At 40.7% G+C, this 11,394-nt stretch overlaps 2 protein-coding genes across 2 annotated transcripts in view; one reads left to right on the plus strand and one right to left on the minus strand.

Annotated features, from left to right (window-relative positions):
• Positions 1-224: 224 nt before the first annotated feature.
• cabp4 (calcium binding protein 4) lies at positions 225-8,474 on the plus strand. The gene is made up of 7 exons (XM_053625823.1): positions 225-940; positions 1,048-1,201; positions 4,896-4,926; positions 5,158-5,301; positions 5,651-5,760; positions 6,688-6,835; positions 8,388-8,474. The coding sequence occupies exons 1-7, from the start codon at positions 906-908 to the stop codon at positions 8,414-8,416; spliced, it is 651 nt and encodes a 216-aa protein (XP_053481798.1). The 5' UTR covers positions 225-905; the 3' UTR covers positions 8,417-8,474.
• The window catches only part of lonrf1l (LON peptidase N-terminal domain and ring finger 1, like), a 9,946-nt gene continuing 6,344 nt past the window's right edge, over positions 7,793-11,394 (minus strand). Inside the window, exon 12 of the mRNA XM_053625822.1 lies at positions 7,793-11,394. This exon is cut by the window's right edge and continues 1,045 nt beyond it. The gene's annotated coding sequence lies outside the window, so the exon portion shown is untranslated.

Below are 11,394 nucleotides of genomic sequence, written 5' to 3' on the forward strand. Positions count from 1 at the left end.
CTTCAAGTGTGAGTTTTGCCAATAAAAAGAACAACTGCATTGTTTTTTATGTCGTCTCCTCGACCTTCTTCCTTACCACCACCACAGGATCAAACTTTTTTTGGAACTGTCTCCATTTAAACAGACTTCAGTGGCTTCACAAATCCCCCTCCACATTATTTATTTACAAATATAACTAGTCTGTACAGGATTTCAGTTTTGTGTGTGTGTGTGTGTGTGTGTGTGTGTGTGATTGTTGCAGCCAAAAAACGCTTGATTTTGCTGCGTCTTTTTGCAAAATTTGCGACGCAACTTGCAAGGTTTTTTTGTGCTTCTTCTCTCAGAACACTACTCGAATTGCAGAAATTGCGATTGCACGGCCTTTCACAGCGATGTTTGTTGCTAAATAAAGACCTTTTAGCTGTACTCATGTTCGATGCGCACGAATCGAAGACGGCTTTGGCTGAATGCGCGTTGTGATAACGTCGCGATGCGTTTTGCATCACAAATTTGCGGAAATTGTGGGAAAAATTTGTTGGATTTGGCGCTAATTTCTGCATTCGCAAAACTGCGGAATCCTGGAGGGACTGAATAACAAACACTACACCGTAGGTAATTAATTGTAGTTCATACGTGAAGAAGGAAAAACGAGTATCGCAATTCACTACAAACAAAAGACAAGCACCAAACTATTTCACTTCCTGTTCCTCGAGCGTTTTTCAGACGCGATTCCTTTAACAAATCTTTAGCTAGCAAACCAGCCTTATTATTGTTGTGAACTTTATTTAAAATCCTACTGTAAGCTACATCTAGATCATTATTGTGTACTTGTTTTATGGCAGTGGATCATGGCAGGATTTTAGGTGAACCGTGAAGTGATTACAACAGCAAGAATGGAATAAAATCCTTTATTTTCTTTCTTCAGCATGTCTCAGAGGAGCAAACCGTCCTCGAGTCAAAAGTAAGTCATTTCAGAGTGCTGAGGGTGATGAACGCTGAAGTGTTCAATTGCACTTTTAAAATTCCGAAATTGAGTGCCAACACTTTTCTCTCTGTCTCTCTCCTCAGTTCCTCCTCCGGTTCCTCTCCTCCATCAGATCCTCCATTACGCTCGGCTTTGAAAAGCAGCACTAAAGAATCTAAAGCTGAGAATCTGAAAAGAAAAATAAGCCAGAGCTCTGTAACGGCGTACACGTCCTTCCTGAACACGCTGTTCGGACAGGTACGGCAGGTCACTACAGAGGTGTCTCAAGAATATAGTTTATATTCCGTTATCTGTGGAGAGAAAGAATCGAGACGTATTTAGTTTTGAAGCTAAAGGGCTTTAATATGGAACGTGAGTCGCCATGACAGTCCTGTCAGAGCTGTGGGGTTGGAACTTGGCGGGAAAATTGGGCGCGCAGAAGGATTACCACAGAGAGTTGCGAGAGAGAGAGAGAGAGAGAGAGAGAGAGAGTCTCACTGACTGACCGATTCTCCTTCAACAAAACGGCTGTTTTTTGCTAACGTGCTAACGTTAGCCGTGTAGCTCGCTACTTTCAGCTGTGTGCTGCATTCTGATCTCGCAGTTTCCTTTCTTCACAGTTATATATTCACAAACCGCGGGATATAATATGGCACAAAACAGCTACTGTTAGCGCGCTAGCTAAAAGGAAAGAATTAGTCTCTTTCAAATGTTACTCCACAACTCTGACAATCACTTTCAAGCAGAGAAGAAACCTTTTATTCTCTTAACTATCATAGCGATATTTATAGCGTTCTGCTTTTGGCTGTGTCCCAAACCACACACTGCCCCGCTGAATAGTACGTCAGTACACCAGTGGTGTTTATACTATTTAGGCACCCTATTCGGGAATACTATGCGGTTTAGGCCGCAGCCCCGTGTGTTGCTTAACGTTCACAGCTTGCAGATTAATCCGCGCGGTAGAGAACGACTCAGCACAGCTCGCGTTACGAAATGCTCTTCCACAGAAAGTATTTCTACCAAAAAGGGGCGGAAATTCACCATCTTACATAAGTAAATAAAAGTGCTAAGAAAGGAAATCGTTAAAATGCAGCTCACACAACATCAGAGGATGTGTATAAGTCTGGAAGATTCTGATTTTGAGTTTTTGTATTCATAAGTTCTTGGACTATTTTTTTTTTGTCAATGTTTTTGCTTTTTACCTGAAAAACAAACAACCCCTGATCGTATCAACACAACTGCATCACTTTAACTTAATCTGAGAGTTAATGTGAATTCGATGTCAGATCATATCAGGGTTGATTCTTAAAGTACCGTGACCATAAATTCACCCTAAACTTCGCTAATCTGAGACAGAAGCTAGCACGAAGCCTAGCGTTACACTTAATCTAAATCATAGAACTGATTTACACACTGTTTTTGTTTTTTTTAATATTTATAATCACTAGTGTGATTTTCACATTAGTTTACATTAGTACTCTGGGGCGGCTGTGGATCAGGTGGTAGAGCGGATTGTCCACTAATCGTAGGGTTGGCAGTTCGATTCCCGGCCCACATGACTCCACATGACTCCACATGCCTCCACATGACTCCACATGACTCCACATGCCTCCACATGACTCCACATGCCTCCACATGACTTCCACATGACTCCACATGACTCCAACATGCCTCCACATGCCTCCACATGACTCCACATGACTTCCACATGCCTCCACATTGACTCCACATGACTCCACATGCCTCCACATGACTCCACATGCCTCCACATGACTCCACATGACACCACATGCTTCCACATGACTCCACATGACTCCACATGCTTCCACATGACTCCACATGCCTCCACATGCCTCCACATGCCTTCCACATGCCTCCACATGCCTCCACATGACTCCACATGCCTCCACATGACTCCACATGACTCCACATGCTTCCACATGCCTCCACATGCCTTCCACATGACTTCCACATGACTCCACATGCCTCCACATGCCTCCACATGACTCCCACATGACTCCACATGACTCCACATGCCTCCACATGACTCCACATGCTTCCACATGCCTCCACATGCCTCCACATGACTTCCACATGCCTCCACATGCCTTCCACATGCCTCCACATGACTCCACATGCTTCCACATGCCTCCACATGCCTCCACATGACTCCACCTGCTTCCACATGCCTCCACATGCCTCCACATGACTTCCACATGACTCCATATGCCTCCACATGCCTCCACATGACTCCACATGACTTCCACATGCCTCCACATGACTCCACATGACTCCACATGACTTCCATATGCCTCCACATGACTCCACATGACCTCCACATGCAGAGACAGTGTAAAGCGCTTTGTAGAACTGCTGAGGTTAAAAAAGCGCTATATAAATGCAGACCGTTAACATTACCGTTTAGTTTCATACTAGTTAATTTATAGTTCTCATGAGAACAAAGTGTGAAAAACAGGGGGAAAATGCTGGACAAACGACAAGCGATACAAACAACTGCACAGCTGCTAGCGTAACCATGAGGTTCATAAAATCAAAAGCAACTTGTACCCTCAACTTTAATTTACATTTACTACACCACATTTGTGTGACTGCAGTCAAAAAAGAGAATAGATGAGGAGTGTGTGTGTGTGTGGGTGTTTGTGTGTGTGTGTGTGTGTGTGGGAGACATCTAAACACTCTGCTTCCTATCCGCAAGGCTGAAAGATAAGGCGATTACAAGCATATTAATAACCTGTGATGATGAATCACTGTCAGTCTCCTCACACATCCAGCATGCGAGTGTGAAACACAAAATAATGACATGATATAATGAAAACTGATGTGTGTGTGTGTGTGTGTGTGTTCGGGTGTGTCACTTTGTACGTGTACAGTTTCCGACTGTAATCCATCTGTTGCTCTGCTCAGCTTAACCACCAAAACATTAGCTTTAGTTTTATAGTTATAGTACTCTAGATAAATAAAATATAGATGAGAAGAAAGATAAGATAAGATAAGATTATTAATCCCAGGTAGGAAATTCCAGAAATATAGAATAAAATAAATACATAAAATAAAATATGAATAAAATATATAAAAAAGATATTAGATAAGATATCAGAGTAAAGAATCAATACCAGCTGTACTGCTATGAAATTCATATTAGAACCTGTGGGAAAAGGCGTACAACTTTTCAGGATACACAACCGCACACACCTCCCCGCCTCGTCCAATCAGGATTCACCTGAAGGCTGCTTGATGTACAGCACTGAAGATACACACACTGCACTGGTAGGATTTAGGAGGACTGCACGTGGGGCTATCAGGATGCCTCTGAGACACGCTTACCCATAATCCACCACCCTGAGACGCAACACAAATAGATTTCCTTGACCCAGAAAGGGGAGGAGCTACACAGGGTGGAGCGGGGAAAAGATGATTAGAGGGACGTGACATGTAGTTGTATTGAGATGGTGTGTGTGTGTGTGTGTGTGTGTCTTGCTATTTCATCTTGTTAGTCACAGCATGTGTTTGTACTGACGTCAGGGACAGCAAAGCATGATATGGTGTTATCCAATTAGACTGTGTGTGTGTGTGTGTGTGTGTGTGTGTGTGTGTGTGTGTTTCATCTGTTTTGTGTCTCTGAATTTTTTCATATTAGTTCCTCACTTTCTCTCTCTGATAAATTTCCTGTCTTTTCTCACTATGTTTATCGCCTCCAGAGCTTCCCAGCGTTTCTAAATGAAAATGAAATACAAACTAAATGTGCTGAGCTGCTGTGGTTGTGTGTGTGTGTGTGTGTGTGTGTGTGTGTGTGAATGATAGTGAATAAATAGTGAATATTTATGGGACACATCTCCTGGGACTGATGATTTCCATATTTAGTTTCTGTTTGAGTCATCTCTCTCTCTCTCTCTCTCTCTCTCTCTCTCTCTCTCTCTCTCTCTCTCTCCAGGACAGAAAGCTGATGCCGGAGGAGCTGGATGGTGAGTGTATGTGTGTTTTTATTGGCTGACAGCAGCAGGGATGTGTAGAGAAGCCAAATGCCTTTACTTACTTGAACTATTTTACACCACGGTGCTGCTGAGTTCTGGATTCTGATTGGTCAGAAGGTGTTGATTAATTTTCTATAACAGCAGTTCGGACAGTAGTGCAGCTGCAAATCACAGCTTGACCAAAACTGCTTGTGTGTGTGTGTGTGTGTGTGTGTTGTGTAGAGCTGCAACTAGCCTTTAAGGAGTTTGATTATGATCAGGACGGATATCTGCACTATAAAGACGTAGCGGACTGCATGAGGACGATGGGGTACATGCCAACAGAGATGGAGCTGATTGAGATCATCCAGCAGATCAAGATGAAATGTGAGCGTGTATAACGTGTGTGTGTGTGTGTGTGTGTGTGTGTGTTTCAGATACCGACGTTTCTGTCTCTTCACGTCATGGAGATGATCAACATGATGGAATCTTTCTTTATTTCTGTGATTAAAACATGACACTACTTAAGTGTGTTTCATTTAGAACACACACACACACACACACACACACACACACGATCTTCATGTCATGAAGATCACGATACCATGATTTCATCATGTAGCTTATTATAGCTTTCAAATTGAAATCGAATACATTTACACACACAGAGCTTATAGGCTTGAATAAAAAGTCTGTGTGTGTGTGTGTGTGTGTGTGTGTGTATGTGTGTGTGTAGGGGGCGGTCATGTAGATTTCGATGATTTCTGCGACCTCATGGGTCCGAGGATGCTGATGGAGACGGCTCACATGGTTGGAGTGCGAGAGCTGCACTGTGCTTTCAAACAGGCGAGTACTCAGCACCTAATGAAGTGTCCGTAACGTCTCGAATTCCAGCTGAGATCCTACGATATGACCGCGATGGAGCAGGACATGAGAGGAGATGATCATCCTCGGTGTCTGGCTCGCTCCTGGCTGGCTCGCCAACTGTTCAAATTTAGATGTGGGCAATTTTTACTGTCATCAAGCTACTTTGTAGTACTGGACTATCTCCTGTAACACGATCCCGTCTGCTAGTCACGTCCCAGAGTACCATTAGATCCTGTCTTAGACCCTGAGCTTTAGTCTCAGTGGTTGATGAGAAGAACAAGACCAGTTTTTAATAATAACGTCGGTGGCGTTTATTGACGCAATTTAAACACCATTATTAATGCAGTGTTCGCATCAGAGCCAATCAGAGCGTCCGATTCAGAGGAGTATTTTAATCAACTCTGGTACAGGAATCTGAGTTTCTTCTGACTGACAGGAGGAGCCGATGGTATGTTCTCACCTTATAGATGTTATCTATATCTTAATAATATATTTTGCTATTCAGAATCAACATGAAACAAGTATTTTTGGATTGTCTTCTGTTCGGTTCTGATTTCACACTAGAACGTAAAAATATCCACTGCGGTGTGTGTAGGAACGATTGGGGCTAAAAAAAAAAAAGTCTATCATCTCTTGATTACTTCCTGAAATTGTTTTGGATCAGAAATGAAGCGTTGCAATTGGTTGGCGTCCCATCCAGAGCGCATCCCTGTCCGGATCCCGGTGTTCCCGGGACAGACTCGGGATCCAGCGCAACCCTGAGCAGGACACTGCTACTGAAGATACATTTACCTGAGATAGAACCGCACTCCAAAACACAAGAGATTGAGCTAAACACACATCCTGAATGTATGTAGTACAATATTCCTCTCTCTCTCTCTCTCTCTCTCTCTCTCTCTGCCTCAGTTTGACTGTAATGGAGACGGAAGGATCAGCTTCGAGGAGCTGAAGGAGTCGATGAAGACGCTGCTGGGTGAAAAGCTGAAGAAGGGAGAGCTGGAGGAGATTCTGTCTGACATCGACCTCAACGGAGACGGAACCGTGGACTTTGATGGTGAGAAACTGTGATTAGAAACCACGCAGAAGATGTTCAGGTCATTTCGAGATAACTCAGATATTAAAATTAAATATTAAAATGTTATATTTTTTAAATCCTTCGCTTGATGTATAACATAGCCCACACAGACACATTTAATACCTTTTCATAGCCTTCAGTTTGCACCGTGTTTGAAGGACAACGTCGGGCAGAATGTGGAAGAACACGTTTTAAAAAAAAATACACAAAAATAAAAACTGTCCTTTTAATCCAAACCGCTCGATTAATCGATGATCAAAATAATTGTTAGTTGCAGCCCTGGTGGATTTGTCTGAGCTTTATATAAAACAACAACGTTTTATTAATGCCGTACGCTGCTACGACTTACCTCTAAAAACCCACCAGAAGAGCCTTCTTCCCCTCCGATAACACTGACAGCCAATCCACAAATGAATCCGGATTGATTGACAGGTGCACAGGTGTTTTCAACTCTCCGATATTAACTGACACCTTGGAAGCCCCGCCCTCTTAACCACATCTCACATTAGTAATGTTTCTCTTTTCTCAACTCGAATTTTCTCGTTTGAAAGATTCGCTGATGCGGCGGTGCTCACACGTATACAGCTTACACACGTATACAACTTACACACGTATACAGCTTACACACGTATACAGCTAGCATTACACACGTATACAGCTTACACACATATACAGCTTACACACGTATACAGCTAGCATTACACACGTATACAGCTTACACACGTATACAGCTAGCATTACACACGTATACAGCTTACACACGTATACAGCTAGCATTACACACGTATACAGCTTACACACGTATACAGCTTACACACATATACAGATAGCATTACACACGTATACAGCTTACACACGTATACAGCTTACACACGTATACAGCTTACATTACACACGTATACAGCTAGCATTACACACGTATACAGCTTACACACGTATACAGCTAGCATTACACACGTATACAGCTTACACACATGTACAGATAGCATACATAGTTACACACGTATACAGCCAGCGTTACACCATTGGATTATTATTTCATTTTGTTTTATTTAATGTTCTGCAAATGAATTAAACAATACCAAATTTCTCATTAGTAAGTCGCTTTGGATGAAAGCATCTGCTAAATGAATAAATGTAAATGTAAACGTAATAGCGGTGCTGTTCCTGTCACTTACCGAGTGATGAAGTTACTGTTACCTCCCTGAAGATGATTATTTTCCTGTTCCAGCATGTCCCCACTCTCTCCCGACGTTGCTGACACTGGAGACTCCTTCCATAAATCATACATTTACACAAAACTTCTCCACCTCAACAGTTTTTAAATCTGTTTATATGGAGCGTCGGCTGTAAATGCCCCCGTGAACGAGCTGTTACTATAGAAACCGTAACGTGTTATCTCCGCTGTTCCTCTGCGTCATCAGTGCTGAGGTTTATAGTGTGTTAATGTTAATTATAACGTTAATAATAATAATAATAATAATAATAATAATAATCAGGGATAATAATGTGTGTGTTCTTTGTCTTTCAGAGTTCGTGATGATGCTGTCGGCTCGGTGACGTCCTTCTGGAGGTCCAGTGAAACGTTTCGGCTTTAAACTCACCTCATTATTAAATATTTTATTCAGCAATTAAACATTAAAGATGTGCTGCATATAGTGTAGGAAGAAAAGCATGAAATATATTCAATAAATATCAAATTATTCTGAAACTGAATATTAATATCAAACCAATGCGCCACTCACACACACACACTCTCACACACACACGCACTCACTCACATTCACACACACTCACACTATAAATCTGGCTTTTTAAATGAAGATTCAATTTAAACGTTCAGATTTTTTTTTAATTCACTATGATGAAGCAGTGGGGTTTTTAATTAAAAACTTTTTTATTATTAAACAATATGAATAATTTAAATGTATAATGTACGTTGAAATGTCTGAAAGTTCTACATCATTACACTGCTTTTCCTTCAGATATTATTTGTGAAGTGTGTGTGTGTGTGTGTGTGTGTGTGTGTGTAGCGCCACCTGGTGGAAGAGATCAGTGACAGTGAGATTAAGCATAATTTTTAGCTTTATTTTAAATTAAAATTAACATAAATATCCAAGCCAAAAAAAAAAAAAGCACAATTCTGTAAAAAAAAAAAAAAAAAAAAAAAAAAAAAAAAAAAGAAAGAAAAAAAAGAATAATTTTTTTTAAAAAATCAAATGATTTTCACCGATCTGTTAAACTGTACACACAGGAAGAAGAAGAAGAAGAGCGATTAAAACCAAACTGTCAGGCAGGGAATAAAATAATAAAAGATTTTAATAAGGCAGAAAGTGGTAGTGCGATCGCACGGTGTGGAAAATACGCAAAATCTTTACACAACAATCCACTCTTCTGCTCTAATCGCCACGATACACAACACACTAACGCTCACAACAACATGAACACAAACTCAAACCCTGACAAAACTAACCCTAGCTCATCATCGTTCATTTCTGGTGGAGGTTCTCTCTCTCCACACGACACTCGAGCTCTCTAAAGCTCCCTTTATTAATAATAACAAACCATAACAATCGTAATAATATAAAAATGAATACATTTGGAAGTCCGTGTTCTGAGCAGGCATGTGCTGATACACAACTAACTCGCATATCCTCGTCACAGGACCAGCTTTTAGTTTCATTTTATAAAACTATAATCTCATGTCATGTTTTATACCAGCGATGCACCGAAATCCCACCAGGATCAAAGAAAAGAAAGAAAGAAAGCAAGCATTCGGTAGAGAGACCGACACTGGCGCGTTAGATCTCTCACTCATATAAATACTTACTTATTATATTAAAAATAATTCCTTTAGAAATTTTAAATCCCCAACTGTAAATATAAACTGAACAAATCACTTCAAAATGACGTTAAGAAAATACTATGATGATATATATACTGTAACCAGAAAGTTCTGGAAAGCCACTGTGCTTTTTTTTTTACTTCATGTTTAGTTCTGGGGGGAAAAAAAACAACTACTGAACTGTTTCTGAATAACTTTTACACCAGCTGTATAAAGCGTGGAGAAACCTTCTCCTCGGTCTGTAAAGAAACGTGTAAAGCGTGAAGAAACGTGTAACGCGTGGAGACACCTTCTCCTCGGTCTGTAAAGAAACGTGTAAAGCGTGGAGAAACGTGAAACGCGTGGAGAAACCTTCTACTCGGTCTGTTTTTTGGTCCAGCTTGGTTCATTTCGGTGCATGGCGTGTTAAACGTTTACGTGGCTGTTGTCTGTCGATGATTTGTCGTGCTGTGTAGCTGATGATCAGCGCATGCCGAGCTCACAGTAGTGCAATTTCATACGTGCCAAAGCGATTAGAGCACAAACATGAAAACAATGGAAGGAACACTGGATTAATACGAACACGCTGATTACAGATCAGAACGTTTCTCTTTCAGGAGTCACAGCTTTAACTTCAAATCGCAAAAACAACAAAGAATGGAGGGGTTTTTTCTGCCTCATCTACAGCTGCACAATTCCTTTATCAGATAACTGTAATAATAATCATCATCATCATCAAGTGCTTTTTTCTGAAAATAAATAAATAAATCAGTCCTGTAGATGAATGGGACTGCGATTATGTCGTCAGTCCGTACAGGATGTCGCAGAGTTTTTTTGTGACCGTTGCGGCCAAAAACGCTCGATTTTACGGCGGCTTCTTTTTCAAAATTTGTGATGCGACTTACGGAATTTTGTGCTTTTTTTTTTTTTTTTGCCGCAAAAGTACTCGAATCAGTGAAATCACAATTACAAATTCTAAAGTGTTTCGTAGTGATGTTTGTTGGTAAATGAGAGATTTAACTGTACTCATGATCGACGCACGTGAATGGAAGAGGGCGTCGGCTGAATGCGCGTCGTGATGACATCACATGACGCGTCTCGGCCCGAATCTCCAGAAAACCTGCGGAAACTTAGAAAAATCACACGCTCCTCCGAATATCGTGGCGTTTCCTTGATTTTGCGTTAAATTCTGCGCTCGCAAAATCCTGGAGAGCCTGAAGTGTGGGCTCAGTGGAACACACACTTGTGCTTTTGGAATTTATGAACAAACTTTACAAATTATTGACTTTAAATTTAAGTACATGAGGCTTGATTATTTCTGTTACTTTCAGCGAGCATTATTCTTCACAATATTATTCAACCTGTTATTATTATTATTATTATTATTATTATTATTATTATTACACTAATTCCCAGATCTGAATTTCTACTCACTGGATCTTTCAAATCCATCAGGAACCATCTGCAGATATAATAAGGCAGTTTGTACATAATGTTTAATTGGAGAGTAAAAATTATTTACTGTGCGTTAATGTGATGTCATTTTTCTTATAAAATTAAGGCTTAAGTTGTGTCATATATATATATCTTCCCTTTGAAGTTTTTTTTATGATCCCTCCTGATGAACCCGGGTCATGATAATGTTTTAAATCACATTTTTGTCCGCTCCGTGTTGCTTCTGTGGAATGAATCTGTATTTTTGTCCATAAGCGTG

This window comes from Ictalurus furcatus, chromosome 5 (assembly GCF_023375685.1).
Source record: "Ictalurus furcatus strain D&B chromosome 5, Billie_1.0, whole genome shotgun sequence".
Classification (NCBI taxonomy): Eukaryota; Metazoa; Chordata; class Actinopteri; order Siluriformes; family Ictaluridae; genus Ictalurus; species Ictalurus furcatus.